The following is a 16,559-nucleotide window of genomic DNA, read 5'->3' as shown; positions in this document are numbered from 1 at the left end:
TCGAAAAAATCTGTTTTTGTATTTTTCTCAAACTATTCCAATTGTCTCTTCACTTTTTGTCGGTTTTTTCTTTTCTTTTTAGCGGAAAGACGTAGCAAATTAGATGGCTTATTTAATTTTAATAGATTTAAGTTTTATTTTAATCAAAAATACTATGAAATTAAATACAAAAAAATGCCTTTAAGATAAACTGCAAAAAATTATAGACATGTAGTTATTTTTTTATGCATTTTACGTCAAATGAATTTTCACCTATTATTCCACAACGCAATTCGTTGATAAATTAGCGATGCTTACGTCATATCCGCAGAAACAAGCGGACCCCTGATGTTTGGCACCGTCTGCCCATTTCAGTTATTTCTTTTATTTGCTTTTTTCTTTTTCTTTTTCCCCATTGAAACTGTCAGATCTAGGGATGAAAAACAGAAGACGTGTTTTTTTTTTTTTTTTGCATAAGTGTAAAATGTTTTATTTAGATGTTTTATACTGTGCAACAGTAACAATACGGTAAGTTGTTCATACAATTGAGCGATACAAATAGGCTACAGAAAACAGACATGAAAACATTTGTCAGAAATCGAAGCCAAGTCCTTCCTTTGGAGCAAGAGGCAGAGAATAACACCATGGGCTGATTAAATATCAACTTTGTCTCTATTTACACACAGAAACCTTTAAAAGACACGAAAGACGATCAGTCCGGCTACAAGGAAGTTTTTTTTCCGAGTAAAAGGCAGAAATGTTTTTTTTTTTTTATTATTATTATTATCATTATTCCTCCCATTGAAGCTTCCCGCTTTACAAACTCCTCATGTCCGCAACATTTCCCAAAAGTTTCTTTCAGGACAGCAAAGAGTCACAAAGAGCATGCGTGTGTAACTGTGCTTCAAAATATCCCAACACACATGAAAAAAAATAAAATAAAATAAAAACAAGAGAAACACCTTTAATTGAAGTGTCATCTTCAGTCACTTCTGTCAAATAAAGATGTAGCTTTTAAAGGGGATACATATTTCCATCTTTCTTCCCTCCATTATTTTCCTTTCAAAATAAAATTTCCCACTTCTGTTTTTTTTTTTATGTTTTTTTTTGTTGTTTTTGTTGTTTTTTTGAAATGTCTCTGATTCCACTACTTTTAAACGTACAAATGATGCCATAATATTTAGAACGACGAATGGAGACAGAAAGAGAGAGATCATCGTCTACACAGTGGAACTACGTTGGCATGGAAACCGAAGGAGCGCAGCGGCAGTCTGACGTCAGCAGGCGGGTCCCGGCGTCATCCGGACGACGTCGCCGAGCCGTTCAGTGAGACCTTCCGAGGTTTACTGCCACCGAAGTGGGGGAAGGTTCGGCTAGGGGTCTGAGCTCCAGCCGCGGAGCTCCCGTTCACGCTGCCGATGTTGTTGCTGCTGGGGCCGTGCGGGAGCTGAGGGTGCGGGGAAAGAGCGGGGGTCCCGGGGCTTGGCAGCGACGAAGAGGTGGACGGAGCCCCGGTGGGACTCCCTGCTTTGTCGCTGGCGGAGTCGCTCTCCGGAGCGGATCTGCTAAGGCTGTTCTGACCCTCTTGGCTGTGGTTCACCTTCATTTTCTTACAGTTGGGTCGGACCCGGTACTTCAGGGGCAAGGGGCCGTTCTGAGAGGAGGAATGAAAAGATAATTATGTAAAAGTCTAGAACCATGATTGCATTTTTGTATCCATATCAATATAGATCCGTGTAAATAAAAAATATTTAGACTGATCTATATAAATTTATATATACACACAAAGTTATTTTTCAAAACATTTTCTCTGCCAAGATATGTTAAACACTTTTCAAAAAAAAAAAAAAAAAAAAACGTATCCTTAATTCCTGCGCATAATAAAATAGTTTATTTTATTTATTTGAATAATGTATGAATTGTACGATTGTCCTAATTTATGGAACTTATTTTAAAACTTTTTTTTTATTTTGTCAAATAAGACTTTTCCCTCTCATTTATAGAAGGAAATGAAAGGCAGGTTCATTCATAAAACAACATTCAGTAGAAATACACTTCTTTATAGAAAAGGTCCTATCGCGTATTTTTCAAGCTGTTTAAAAAGAACTAAAAAAAAATAAACTTTAAGTTCCAAACAGCAGGTCAGACCGTCGGCATGGAAGGTGTTAAATTAATAAAAAACCAAAAAGGAAACATAGATTAAACAATTACTAATTAGTGGAATATTTTTGCCAGAATTCTAAAGAGTTCAGTTAAATAAGAACCAAATATTATTATTTTTTTTTTTTGTATATAAAATTGCAATAAAAGACATTTATAATCAACCTACATGATCCCCCAAAAAATATATTTTAATTTTCATTCTATGAATCCATCTTTGACTTTTTTTTTTTTTATTTGGAATCCTAGATTACAGCATATTTAACACATCAGTTTGTTTGTTTGTTTTGGCACCTTCAAAAACTGATCAGATAAATACTAAATTTCTGATCCCTGACGTCTTTAAAAACAAAAAGAAAAGAAAGAAAGGAAAAGTGAATTTGAATCCTTCAAATTGCATCTAAACCACCCCCATTGAAAAACTGGGGGTTTAAATTTTTTTTATAAATTAATAAATGATCTAGTGACTAATAATTATTGCCTTTTAATTTTTTTATCAAACAGTAACAACCATAACAAAACACAAACATAAATAAAAAGTTAAGTTGTAGTATGGTAATCCAAAAATAAAGAGCTTTATCTTCATGAATAGAAATAAACAACAGCCCAATTATTTTTTGCAGACTTTTTGGTTTTCTATTGTTTTAGATATTCAAGTAAAAAAAAAAAAATTATCTAACACTTTTCTATATTTCTTTTTTTTTTTTTAGCAGACAAAGCGTAATTATCAGTAAAATACCTCTATTTGAATATATAATTTTACGACTATATCAACTTCTCTCCCACCAGACATGTATGCATGTTAAGAATAGCTTATGGTTTGCAAATAATTAGACCTATAAAATGTATACGACATACTTCATTATTCCATTGACTGGTATTACACCTATTTAATTTTAAATTAAATTACTTGAACATGCTGGAATTTACAGCAAATGCATTTATAGAAACATATACAGTAGATTTTAGGTCACTTATCCACAGGATGTCCAAGAAAACATCATCTTACCCTTCTCCAAGTATAGATATACGCTATATCCATTAATGTGTAGTAATCTTTGAGAGGCTCGTCTTCATACATAACCTCAACCTGGAATAAATGGGGAAAAAATGGAAACTCGTTTAATTAAATGTAAAAAAAATGAAGTTATCCGTCTGCATTTATATGAGAGTATCAACCAAAATAAAGAAAAAAATATATATAGATACACTGATACCTGATATGTGCTTGGGATGTCCATCTTGCTGCGCAAAAACTTCCTCAGATGCTTAACTGTCATGGCGGCTGGACACTGCAGGTACCTCTTGTTTGCCACCTGCAGATCCACATAGCATTATATTATGTTGCATGTTTTTTTTTTTTTTTTATAGTGACAAAGCTTTGAGCTTGCAAATATGTTTATATACATCTCGGATGGAAGGGAGCAAATGGAATCTGCATTATACCTGATCTTTTGTCTGCTTGTCTTCCACTCCACCTACAAGTCTATGAACAAACACAAACACACCGCTGTCACATTGCTGTTACTTAAAATTCTCAAAGTAAAATGCTTTACATAAGCATCTTCTTCTATTTTCTGCAAACATGATTGTCCTTCCTTGTTTTTAATTTTAATATTAGAAAAGCCAATAACTATGAATTTGCACCAATGTTGACTTGAATCTCCTATTTAGAAACCAAAAAGACCATCAAAGGATGATATATTGGAAAAGAAGACATAATTTAACTGCTAATTTCTCTGGATTATAGGAAATATGTGTAACGTATTACTTAAAACAAACATTCTGTGTGTTAGTATATGTATAAAAAATGTAAGTAGAATAAAGTATAGCCTTTTTTTTTTTCTTTTTTTTTAAGGGACAGCAAACAATGAGTGTAAAATTATTATATATGATAAAGCACACAACAAGGCTGGCTTTTAAACCAAGAAAACATCCATTCAACTATCAACCTTGCTCAGTAAAGCTTATAGAAAATTCAATTTTATGCATTTAAACCAGAAGCTCACCTGGTCTGATCAAAGAACTCAATGGAAAGACTGATGATCTCATCATCTGTGATTATTCTCTTATCCTCATCTGCTACCTCTCCACGGTCCTCATGTGAACCATTGGATGCTTCAGGACAAAAAGGCAAACAACACGTGGCCATCATGCAGGGGACAAAGAAAACCATTAACATGAACTAAGGCTGGAAATTTAACTCACCATCTACGGGATGCTCTGCGTAAAAGTCCCTTCTCCTCTTCATTTCATCTGCAGGAATGACCACAAGTCAAGTAGAGCTTTATTTCTCACAAACACACAAACAATGAGGATTTCTGCATAAACCAAAACTAATTCCACAACTAATTTGACAAAGACAAGGGGGGGGGGGGGTCATTTCTATTCATTTTAATTGTTTTTGAATAGAAAAAAAGAATACAAATAAAAACAGGTTAATAACCCCTCAGATATGTAATAGTTGACTCTGGGAATTTTCTTTGCTAAACTTATTTAACCACAAGCAACAAGATGTTGTGATGACTTCCCATTTCGCCACACAACTGAAATCAGGATAGCTTCAGATAAACACTCCTGAAATATAGCATCTTAATCAACAAAAGAAAAAAATATATAGAGGAGGAGGCCACTAAAATATCAGTATTTTACTGATCTAAACCATCCACATGCTGTTATTTCTATAGATTTATTTTGATAAAGACAAAATTTAAACTTCCTTACTTTTGAAAAGGCCCGGTACCAGTTTGTACACAATATCCTGTAAAGTTTTATCAGATCTGCAGAGAAAATTTGAAACTTTGGTCAAATGCAAACAAAAGATTACAGACACACCAGGTTTTACTGGTTGGATGAGCCGATAAATTACAGGTTATATAGAACATAAGATGATGAATGGCTGATTCACCTCTACAAAAGGCACAAAAGAAGTAAGACTAATAAAAACATGAGAGAAAAAAAAGACAATGCTTTTCATATATGATTAATAAGTCAAAAAGAAATAAATGGACACACCCAGGAGCATGCTTTCTCACCTGATGTTGAGCAGGGGTTTGGTTTTATGCACTTGTACATCACAGATGGGACAATATTTGCTGGTTTCCAGGTAACGCACAATGCACATTTTACAGACTGCAACAGAGAAAAAAATCTTTCAGTATGAATGAATGCATCAGAAAAGGATTTCCTGAGTGCCAAATGTGGGCCAAGGGACAAACACTAAAGTATCACTCACAAGAATGGAGGCACTCGATGATTGTGGTTGCATCTATAAAGTATCCTCCACAAAGGACGCATATGAGGTGAGGGTTGAGCTCGGTGATCTTTATCCTGGTGGTTCGATGCATGTTGGCTGAACTTTACAGAAAAAAAAGCAGAAATCCTGCATGGGGGGAGCAATAGGATATAGAAGGAAAGTGTCACAATGGTGTAGCATTTGGGGATTATCAGTGACAATATAACAAAATTAGGTGATCTAAAAAAATAAAATCAATTGGCAACTGTGCAATAGACTTAGCTTGTGATATGCAAAGACAAACTGTGAAGAAATGCATCTTAGGAAGATCTATGCAGAAGCATGCATGCAATACCATTTGCTAAAGGTTGTTTGTTTGACTGTGTTAAATCAACAGGGTCTCTTATGCTAATTCAAAAATAACTGAAAGGAGAGGAGTTCTGTGGCTGATTGATAGGCAGTGAGATGGTATTTAGGAGGCTGTAAAATATCATAAATCAGTCGGATCATGGAGAGATGGAAGGCTTGGGTCTTTGTAGCCATCTTGAGCATATATTTTACCTAAAGAGAAACATAACTTGTTGGATCCGAGTGTTCTGCTGATTACATTTTGGGAAAGGATCAGTTCATTTTGCTCCCAGGTCGCCGAGCAAAGGCAGCATTTGGCTCCCCAACCGGATGTCTTAAATCCAGAGAGTTCATTTCATTGCTCTGTACTTGTAACAGAATAATGACAACAAAAAGCTGAAAATATATATATAAATATTTTTTTCACACTGCAAAAAATGGAAATCTAAATAAGTCATTTTTTCTCAAATTAAGTGCATTTTTTCTTGAATTGAGGAAGTAAGTGAGACACTTTGCCAATGGAACAAGACAATTTACATTTAAAATAAGAAAAAAACACTTGCTTTGTCTTATTTCACGTGTATATTATCTAATTATTTTATTTTAGGAGTAAAAATACAAATTCCATTGGCAGATTATCTTATTCAGGTGCTGAAATTAAGGGTAAATACACTTCATTTAAGACACTTTTTGTACTTATTTCTAGATGATTTTTGCAGTGCATGCGTTCAGTTGCACATGATTTTGGATTAAACAGCTACACTGCAAAAAATATCTAGTAATAAGTACAAAAAGTGTCTTAAATTAAGTGTATTTACCTTTAATTGGGCAGGCAAATAAGATGATCTGCCAATGGAATGAGTATTTTTACTCCTAAAATAAGATAATTAGATAATATACACTTGAAATAAGAAATGCACTTAATTTGAGCAAAAATTACTTATTTAGTTCTAAATTTTTTTGCAGTTAGAGATATCTGCTATATTTCATTTTCTCCGTTTTTAAATAGGAAAACAATTACATCGCAGCAACCTTCAACCCAGCCTGCAGAAATACATAAATAAGGGCATCGATTCTACGGACAGACAGGTTGAGGCGGATCAAAGCCCGTTTGAAGGGAGGTTAACTTGGGGGGAGACGATACCAGGCTCCCGCTGCTTGCGTCAGGTGTGCCACACAGGCTGGGGGCGCGTGGAGGGAGGGGGGGACCTGGCCGTTTCTATGGCAACTCCCTTTGCTGTGAGCCCGCGTGCAGACTAACCAGTGACCTGAACGAGACAGGATGTCGAACCAAAACAAGAGTCGGCGAAGCTGCCGATGAAGCTGAGCGGGTAGGAGGAGGAAGTAAAGACCGAGACGCTTTCTCTCTTCGTCCCCCTCCGCTGCTGGACTGCCAGGCTGCCGACAGCACGGCTGCCATTTTGTAGAGGGGAGAAAAAAAAAAAAAAAGAAAAAAGGAGAAGCTCATATCGGTTCAGCTGGGCTGCGGGGTTTCCTGCCAGAGACAGGGGGCAAGCGAAGTCCCGCATAAAACCCGCAGCTTTTTTGGGCTATAGAGAGCGATAGGCGACGGTGTCCCCGCCGGAGAAAGACTTCGCTTTGAGCAGTCGTGTTGTTCTCATACTGTGTGTGTCTTTGTGTGTTTGTTATCACGATGCAGCAGCAACATGGCCAGACAGCAGCGGCTCAGCCCAAGTTAAACCCGCAAAACGAAACACATGCAAAAAAATAAAATAATAATCCACAAGCCTGCGCACAGACCGCTTTTTTTGCTCTCCAGAATCAGTCACACACAGCCTGGATATCAGCCCATCAGAGCGCATTTGTTCAGCAAACACTTAACAGAAGCAAAGTTGTGGGAAAAGCCCATCCCCTTTCTGACAGAGCCGATCCAAAGGCTCACTTCAACCAGCAGTTTCTTTGGTTTGGAGCCAGCAGCCACCACCCATGCTGTTTACTAGTTATGTATTTATTCAACAATGATTCCCCCCTTTTTAAACCACCCTAAGCCAAGTTTCATAAAGCAAAAACAGCCTTTATAAAAGTTGACAGAAGATACACAGAAGCTCTGATTAGATGGAAAATCATGTTTCAATGCAGCCTTGGTGCTGAGAAAGATGGATCAAACTGAAATATATGTGCTAACAAGCTTTTAAGGGGGAAAAAGGCTTCTAACTGGATGCCTTTAGTTGCAAATATGAATGAAGGTGTGATCACAGCAAAGAAAGAAACATAAGCATCAAATATAATAAAGCCATGTGTTAATACAAGGAAATTAAATAATTATGAACATTTTTACAATGCATTACTCATTCCTGTTCCACTACAAACAGTGATAAGATATAGGCTTTATATTATAAGAATCAAAAGGTTTATCTGCTTAGTTTGTTTATATTTCACAAAGTAAAGAGGCAACATCATGCTGGATTAGATGCAAGCCCTTTATAGCAATGTGGGCTATAACAACATGCTTCAGTTGATAAATAACAGTGAACATCACAAAGTCAACAGCTGTTGTAGTTTTCCACGGGGAAAAAAACAATAATAGTAAAATCATAATAAAAAAGCAGGATTTAAACCACTCTTGTCCCACCATCAGCACCACTGCCATGACCTCCCCACCTCTGAGGCTCACCAGATCCCTGATCGGACAAGTTTGGACAGCATCTCTGCTCCAAAGGATGCCGCACACCCGGATAATGATGGATAATGTCCGCTTATATGCAAGAGGGGGAGCTTGTTGCGCCATTAATCGATCGCCTGGTGTTTGGACAACTGTTCTCCCTTTTCTGACCTGTGGGAGCGGTGCTATGTGCTCCCGTTATTTATATGACTTCATCTCCATGCACACAGAGGATCAAATAAGGAGAATAGAGCCGCTGTTCTCTTCTGTGGCTGGAATTTTATTTCTTTTAAAGTGTTTATAGAATAATAATAGTAAATTAAAACACTTCAAACTGCAAATGACTGAATGATCCAAATAGATGCTTCTTGTTTTTCCCTCAAATGACTCCAGATTTCTTGAAAAGTACCAAAAAGCTCCAAAGTAATAACCCATGAAAATACGCACAAGACGCAAAAAAAAAAAAACCCAAAGCTTACTACCCTATGTGAGAATAGATCTGAACAGAAAAAATATAGAAAATATAAAAACTGGATGCCATGTTTGAGCTTTAATTAATACAGCCAATCTGTCTGATGATATTTTTATATAAGAGGGCTATAACCTTAAAAAAAAAACCCAGCAACAATGGTGAAATGAGCTGATTTTATCTGAAAGCTTTAGGAATGCAGCTTTAACTTCTATATAGAAAACCCACTGATTGCATGCATTGAATTTCGATCAAAGGTGAGAATGTAGGATGTCAATAAAAGTCACTAACGTCATGTTCTGGTTATAAATTCTTGTAAATTTAACACCGCTTTGCTGGTGTTTTGGAGACGCAGGCTTCTCTTTGTACCCAACCCGACGTCTCGCCGTTGGATGTTTTTAAATCTACCAAAAATCCAACCAACCAATCCAAACAAAACGGTACAGAACCGGTGAAGAAACGCACATAGTTTTTGATTCTTCAACGATCAACTCTGTACTAAACAGCAGCAATTAAATAATTTGCACACAAATTAAACGTTTCGCCTCAATGGCACGTTTCCGGGAGCCATCCATTTTTAGTTAAAAAATCCAAACCTGGGTGAAATTCTCCAAAAAATGGAATGTCACCCGCTTTGAAACCCTTCCAACATCCCATCTCTATAAAATAAAGTCCCTGCGTGGGAATCTGAGACCACACGGAGCGTTTGAAGCACTTGCTCCCGCTGCCATCTCAGCCGAGCCAGCCTGGTTCGCCTCAGCTCTTTCACTTTACATAAATCCAAACGACGTAAAGCAAACCTTAACCGAGATCAGGCTTTACAGGCAGATGACCAACCCATATACCATACGTTCCTGATTCAAAGTGGATGATAATTGTCTTTTATGGCCGAGAAAGAACGCGTTTTTGCAGCGAGAAAGGGAGGAAAAGTAGTGCGCAGAGACACGCTGAGCTCCACGTCGGTGATAAAGCTCCACATCCACCGCTGGAGCGGATCAGCGCGGAGGGAGCGACAGAGAGAAGGTGGAAAAAAACACAAAAGCACACCGCTAAAACGTCGCCTTTCACCGCCGATGGATAGAGAGCAGACGTACGGGGACAAACCTGGACGCTTGGCTGGCGATCGACGGCTCTCGACGCGGCGGAGACAATGAAAGTTGGCAGGCTGATCAGCAGAAAATGAATAGAAGCCGAGCCGCCATCTTGAAGCAGGGCTGCAGACGCTGTCAGTGGCGGAGAGCGCACGGCGGAGCGCAGCGCATTTCAGATGCGCCAAGAAGAGAAGGAGGGAGGGGGGTGTGTGTGTGCAAAACTCCTCGTATCCCCCCCTCTGCTCCGTGCGTATCCCGATCCAACAGAATCCAAATGCGTTGGTTCTGACAGTTTCCACTTCGGCACTGATAACTTTGCCTCCAAAATATCCGCTTCACCTCCAGAGCCGAAACGCAGCCCTCTCTCTCTCTCACTGTGTGCGTGTGCTCCGTGGAAACTGACACCGTCCCCAAAATGGCTTATAGTTCGACCGCCCCGCTTTGATCACGTGATCTGTTGCTTAAAGGTGCCTGGGAATTACTGTCGGTGTATTCACGTTTCCCCAAAAATATCCTGCGTGGTGACATGAAACATAAGAAAACCTGGACGTGTGCACATGATCGCGTTTTTCCCCTCTTTTCTTTCTAAGGAAACCAAACGTTGCTGCAAACTGAGTCGAAATTATTAGCTGCAGAGAAATTCGATTTCGGGGTGTTTCTTTGAGACTCCAGATACGATCCACATTCACGCACTTTTCTTTTTTTCTTTGAGCTTGACAAGAGGGTTAATATGCTAACGGATATGGTGCGCACTCGTCGTTCTTGTTAAAAATAACCACAAGCCCCTGCCCTCATGTGGACTGGCAGAAGGCAGCTGCTTTATTAAAGCTCTACTCTAAGATCAACGCACTAACAAATGGCGTCAAACCTTTGCCACTGGCTGCAAGAAAAAAAAAAATGCGCAACAGCGTTCTCGAGATGAAGCTGAAGTCTTGATCCTGCTTGCAGGCGGACAAACATGAGGGAATCCGGGATGTTTATGGAATGTGAGCCATAGTGCAGCTTCAAAGTGAGGAGCTTTGAGTCTGCAACTGAAAGGGATACAAACTTACCGGGAAAGGGGGAGGAATGCAAAGCAATTAATCCAAAAAAATAAAGTCCAACCCTTTAATTGGATGGCAACGGAAAAGACAACACACGATTTCAAATTACAAATATATATATAGCCTATATATATGTGTCATTTTGCAGTCCAGTGTTTATGGAACCAATTAATGCTTCAAAAAGACGTGGAGTAATTGTGTGGATATTATTTCAAAGTTTCAAAGAACAAATGCAACAAACTTTATTTGTCAAACATGAGATTTTATTCTCCTCGCCAATACTCGTGTACAAAATCGTAACCAACACATTTAAACAAAACAAAGATAATGAGGGGGAAAAAAGTGTAGTGAAGGTTTTGTAGCTGCAGGGCGTCACATCTGACTGGCTTTCTCCACACTCTTAGCAGCGTCTTTTAACTTTGCCACCAGATCCTGGAAAAAAAGAGCAATCAAGGATCACCTAATCAACGAAAAGCAGAGATATTCTTAATTGGCCCGAAGAGTCCGACATGGAGATGAAATATTAATTTATCCAGGTTCATAGCTCCCGATTTAAAGCATCAGCACCCCGCTTTCTCAGGATTATGATTTATGTTTTAGCTTACAATTTAATTAAACAGTTAAAAGGACCGACACACACTTCGATTTAAAAAAAAATCCGATCTCCAAACACCGTTTTGTGCGTAAATCTTCAGCTTCGGGGACTTCTCCACCTAGAATCCACCTTTCTTTTATTTACCTGCAGCTGTTCGGTTGTGCAGGTAAAGTTGACATCCTCCGGTGACCCCTCATTCTGAAAGTAACCAAACAAACAAACCAATAATCATAATAATTAAATGTGACTCTTTTGGGCACCGGAGCATAACGCAGCAGCTCAGTTACCTCGGTGTTCAGCGATATCAGGTAGAAAGGCTCATTGATCTTATCCAGCTGCCCGTTCTAATGGAGAATAACAGCGTTTTTAGAGTCACACAAAAATGGAACAGCTTCAACTACGGTATCACAGCTCTTTCTACCTTCATTTGGTACTGCAGACGCCAAGAGACGTCGTGAACGTGAGGAAGACGTCTCCCTATGCTGCAAGAAGGGAGAGGACAGAGCTTTTTTTTAGCAAGTTGCGTGCATTTTTAATGGACCGCGTTGCTTATTAATATGTAATAACATCTCCTGATCTATAGTCAATTTTCTACATGTCTGGCAGTTAGAAAAAAAAGGATTATATTTCTTTATTAAGTTCAGACAGATCTAAAAAGGAAATTTTCAAATGGCACAAAAAGAAAAGCAAGTCAAAGGAGCTCAACTTGACCCCATTTCATTTCTTTTTTCATTACCTGCCAGCAGACACTACCTCTTTTGTTGTTTTTTAAACACCTTTATTTAAAATTTTGTGTATATATATATTTTTTTTTTTCAATCATGAATTTTGATTAAAAAAACAGTTTGCATTTCCTTATGAAGGTGTGATCATGATACTTTTCCCTCTCTCTCCATTCCAGATGTAAATGAATGAAAACATTGCTTATATGTTCTCTTCCAGCTAACAATTTATCTGCTCTAATCTCTTCACTCTTCTGAAATGTATTAAGCAAGCTCTTTTCAATGGAGCTTTGTTTTCTTCTATATACTTTGACCATTTTAACCTTAACTTTGTCTGCCCAGATGGACAGCATCCTGGAGACATGTTTGTTTTGAATTTGAATCGTTTTTAGCAACTTGTAGGCTGTAATGTTTATAAATTAGTAATAACATCCCCTACATGTCCAGTCAATTTTATATGTGAGAACAAATATCAAGCTTACGCCCCTGACACAAAAAATCCTAACTTTGTTGAGTTCAGACATATCTAAAAATGTCATTTTTTAAGAAAAGCCAAACGGTCAAAGGAGCACAATCGACCCCATTTCATTCATTTTCTCCTTACCTGCTGAGTAGACTCTCAACCTCTTTTTTATGTTTCTGTAAAACAAAAACAAACCCCAGTTTACCTACAGTCACAACTGCAACTATTAAAAGCTCTTTATTACAAACAAAAAATAAATAAATATATTATCTAAATCATCTGACCTGATGGGTGGTGAAGAATAGTTCTAATCTTTCTGGGCTGAATGTGAGCTCCTCAAGGCAGGAGCTGCAACAGGGAAAAGCAACTTTATTTTACACTTTTAAAAAATGTTTCTGAAGTGATTTTATTAAAAATTGCATATGTATTATATGTGTTGAACGTCAATGAGCTAAGAAAAAGTTGTATTTCCTTATGAAGATGTGAACAAAATACTTTTCTCTCCCTCTCCATTTTAGCACAGATGTATACATGGGTGAAAACATCCCTTAGTAATTAGCATATAATATTCTAGTTACCAATTTATCTGCTTCAATTTCTTCAATCTACTAACAAAGTTTTTTTTTTTCTTTTTCTTTTTTTTTTTTTAATGGAGCTTTCTTTTGCTATAGATTTGGACCACTTTGAAAGTTAACTGTCTGCTCAGATGGACAGCATCCTGGAGACATGTTTGTTTAAAATCAGAATGGAAAACTGAAAATAAATAGTCTTCTGCAGTGGGTCAGTTATCAGTGCCAAATGTTCTAGTTGAAACTGTTTTTAGCATGATAGATGAGAAAATGCCTGAAAGTTTTTTTTTTCTTAAGTTGTTTGCAAAACTGCTCTCTTCTAGTTGCTCCATATTGCCAGTCAACTGGCTGAAAGCTGCTTCTGCACCTGTATTTGCTTACAAGGAAGAGAGATTTGGTTGCTTGGAATTATATCCAACTTCTTCCTCAAAAAACAAACAAAAAAAAGGAATGGCATGGAAACAAATGTATCTAACACAGCGACATTAATAAGAAAAATTGCCTCAATCATTATGTCGTCTAAATGTATAATTTAGCTATTTATAACAGGAGTAGGAATGTCCCAGGCTTTTCTGTTTTAAATAACATTTTAATAACTTTATCATTTTTGTAACCATTAGTTATACTCCTGCCAACAAAACCAAAATGGATGAGCAAAAAATTACAATTACTCCTACCTAATGAGCAGTCCATCCTCCTGCATTTTATGTAGTTCTGTCCAGAATAATCTGATTTTATCTCAACCTGCAGTCAGCTTCTTAATTTTTTAAACACTTGTAATGCTGCCTGGTCTTCCCTTAAGAGACTTAAAGAGAAAATCTTATCAGTTGAGTTGATGGTGTAAAACTATCTTTCTTTGAAATCTGAACACTGCCTTTCATTTCCCCTTTCTTTAAACAGTCTGGCGTGTTTGTTTTGTGCACAACACCCTTTGATACACATCTGTGCAGCCCATTCAAACAGAGGTTAGCAAGATGCACATCTACATTTTTGATGTGCACAGCCTGTCATGGAAAAATCTCATCTTATTAGTCTGTACATAACTAGGAATTTGAGATTATGGAGCGAACCGAAAGAGTGATGCATTAAAGTGAAAACACCACGGCTGACAGCCAACTATATTAGAACCAGAAAGCAAAAGAACAGACCACTCAGCCATTTTCAACACAGATTCCTGATTTTATTTGAGGCCAATTCCAGTTTCCACTGTTCTGCTTATTTTCAGTATTATACATCATTTAGAAAATAAGTATGTAGGTTTCTCTGTAGTGTTAAGAGTTTCAAATCTATCAAAAAATGTAAAAAAAAAATAAAAACAAAATAATGATCCCCATTGATGCATCAGCAACAGGAGTTTCATGAGAACTTTTGTCTGATTTTTTGTTTGTTTTACAGAAATGCAGAGAATTCACTTATAGAGTTTGTAGACTTAAATAAAAATGAAAGTTCTTCAATTTTAATGTATTGGCGGAAGACCAATGTCTTCCAGTGTTTTGCCTGCCTTTCACCAATTAGTCTATTGGTGGAAATAAGTCAGTTTAATGTATACAACATATTTATTTCTAAGTGTTGTCTCTTCCACACTCAGACAGAACGGTGTAGCTCACTTTGAACACTCTACAAAACTTTTACATTATTAAAAACAACCCATTTCCATCCAACTGTTGTAATTTAAAAGCACAATCCCCCCTGTAGCCTATACTTCTCTTTATTTTCTCCATATAGACTTGGGGTCAACTTTATTTATCCCTTGGGATAACTCCTGCAGGGAAATTCTGGTTATATAGAGTAAAAAGAGTTAAAGCAAGATGTCATTAAAGATAAAAACATGACAGACAATATAAAAAGAATGTATATAGTACAAAAAAGCATAAAAAAAGAAAAAAAAGTTGTAATATCCAGGAATATGTTTCCCTTAGATATAAAAAAATATCTGAGAGAGTTAAGGGAGGACTACACTTTGATTATTTCACCTGCAGAGATGTGCATGTTTAAAAAAAAAGATCCAGACCTGAAATTTGGCTCAAAATATCGAAATATTTAGTAAATTAATCCACCGGTTCCTGTGTCCCCCCTGCGTGAAGCTGAAGGACACCGTCATGTGTCTGCTGGTGCCATCCATACCTTATGGAGGACTTGTCGGCGTTGTGTTTGACCGCCTCCAGGATGAACGTGGCCAGCGCTGCGTGGATCTGCTTCACTTGGATCCTGTCGATGTGCTTCAGTTCGGGCTGATCTGAAACCAGAAGCACAGTGAGATGGATGCTGTTGAAAGCAGCTCGCTTTCCACACATGCTGGAATAGATTGGTGCTAATGTGATCCACAGCTTCTGCTCGGGTTCTCCCAGATTGACGCGCGGAATGGAAATCAATGATGATTTGCATGTGAATGGACCCCTCAGCTGCATCAGCAGGGGGGGGGGGGTCCTTTGTTTGTTTGTGAAGATTTCATTTCCTAAATTATTCGCACACTAATATTAACTGACATGCTTTAAAATCATTTTGGAGTCTAATAAAGGATTATATAGTTTAGTCGAAAATAAAACCCAATGAGAGCGCGCCTGATGTGCGCGCATGATCAGATCATTCTAACAGGGGTTGAAATACTCTAATATATTCCTTATGATGTGTTAAATAGCCTTGATGGCAGTTTAAGATGCTAAAAGCTTTTCGCGTGGCCGATTGCTTCAATGAATCCAAGGCAGCAGAAGAAAGAAAAACCGAAGAGCGCCTTAAAGGCTCCAAATGAGCGATTTTCTTCGCACCAAATTCCAACTATTGGAGGTTATTCTACATGAAGGAGGACAGATCCGGGGTACAGGTGCCGTCAAAAACCGCAGACGTGAAGTTTTCAACAGAGAGAAACCGGAAGAAGCGGAGACAAAAGCGGCTGCATGGGCGGGGAGAGACATCGGCTCACCGAGGATCGCGGGGTCGGCCCGAGACGCGAGCAGACCCCGGAAGGAGACATCCAGCAGCACCTGGAAACTGCCGGGATCCACGACGGACGGATCGGCCAGGAGCTGCAGCCCCCTCTGCACCGACTCGCTCAACTCCATCTTGCAAAAAGGGCGCCACGTGACGCATCAGCTGATCCAGCGCGTGGAGAGGAGAGCAAAGGCGCGCGGGGAGGGAGAGGGCGAGGGAGGGGGGTCTGAGCAAAGACATATTACAGAGAAAGCATGGGGGGGGCACCAATAAATCACCGGGGCTGTCAGCAGCCACAGCTCTGGACTAGGTCGGTGTTCTGGTGGCTGATTCA

General features: G+C 38.3%; 2 protein-coding genes across 3 annotated transcripts; both read right to left on the bottom strand.

Annotated features, from left to right (window-relative positions):
- Positions 1-941: 941 nt before the first annotated feature.
- bmi1a (bmi1 polycomb ring finger oncogene 1a) lies at positions 942-10,318 on the bottom strand. Of its 2 annotated transcripts, none has more exons than XM_038270487.1 (10): positions 9,909-10,318; positions 5,375-5,521; positions 5,175-5,271; positions 4,864-4,919; positions 4,348-4,395; positions 4,149-4,257; positions 3,586-3,625; positions 3,357-3,455; positions 3,149-3,229; positions 942-1,633 (listed from the first exon to the last, which is right to left on the bottom strand). In XM_038270487.1, exons 2-10 carry the CDS (start codon positions 5,484-5,486, stop codon positions 1,277-1,279), a joined length of 999 nt encoding a protein of 332 aa, XP_038126415.1. In that variant the 5' UTR covers positions 5,487-5,521; positions 9,909-10,318; the 3' UTR covers positions 942-1,276. The 2 variants fall into 2 exon arrangements, with proteins under 2 accessions (XP_038126415.1, XP_038126414.1); XM_038270486.1 differs by having other exon boundaries at positions 9,919-10,318.
- An 871-nt stretch (positions 10,319-11,189) lies between these two features.
- On the bottom strand, positions 11,190-16,394 carry commd3 (COMM domain containing 3). Its single transcript, XM_038270488.1, has 8 exons — positions 16,218-16,394; positions 15,422-15,533; positions 13,013-13,076; positions 12,870-12,904; positions 11,965-12,025; positions 11,831-11,887; positions 11,688-11,741; positions 11,190-11,380 (listed from the first exon to the last, which is right to left on the bottom strand). The coding sequence occupies exons 1-8, from the start codon at positions 16,354-16,356 to the stop codon at positions 11,321-11,323; spliced, it is 582 nt and encodes a 193-aa protein (XP_038126416.1). The 5' UTR covers positions 16,357-16,394; the 3' UTR covers positions 11,190-11,320.
- Positions 16,395-16,559: the final 165 nt, after the last annotated feature.

The sequence above is a fragment of the Cyprinodon tularosa genome, unplaced genomic scaffold (genome assembly GCF_016077235.1).
Source record: "Cyprinodon tularosa strain WSP-4 unplaced genomic scaffold, ASM1607723v1 ctg761, whole genome shotgun sequence".
Lineage (NCBI taxonomy): Eukaryota > Metazoa > Chordata > Actinopteri > Cyprinodontiformes > Cyprinodontidae > Cyprinodon > Cyprinodon tularosa.
Note: the sequence above shows the minus strand (reverse complement) of the source record. Positions and strands in the feature narration are given on the sequence as shown.

Excerpts from the sequence above, each read along its gene's own strand:
- bmi1a (XM_038270487.1), bottom strand. The coding sequence starts at position 5,486 with ATGCATCGAACCACCAGGATAAAGATCACCGAGCTCAACCCTCACCTC. Across the intron at positions 4,920-5,174 it reads AAACCCCTGCTCAACATCAG|ATCTGATAAAACTTTACAGG; the intron begins GTGAGAAAGCAT and ends TTTTCTCTGCAG. Across the intron at positions 4,396-4,863 it reads GGTACCGGGCCTTTTCAAAA|ATGAAATGAAGAGGAGAAGG; the intron begins GTAAGGAAGTTT and ends TCATTCCTGCAG.
- commd3 (XM_038270488.1), bottom strand. The coding sequence starts at position 16,356 with ATGGAGTTGAGCGAGTCGGTGCAGAGGGGGCTGCAGCTCCTGGCCGAT. Across the intron at positions 13,077-15,421 it reads GCCGACAAGTCCTCCATAAG|CTCCTGCCTTGAGGAGCTCA; the intron begins GTATGGATGGCA and ends TCCCTGTTGCAG. Across the intron at positions 12,905-13,012 it reads TATTCTTCACCACCCATCAG|AAACATAAAAAAGAGGTTGA; the intron begins GTCAGATGATTT and ends TTTGTTTTACAG.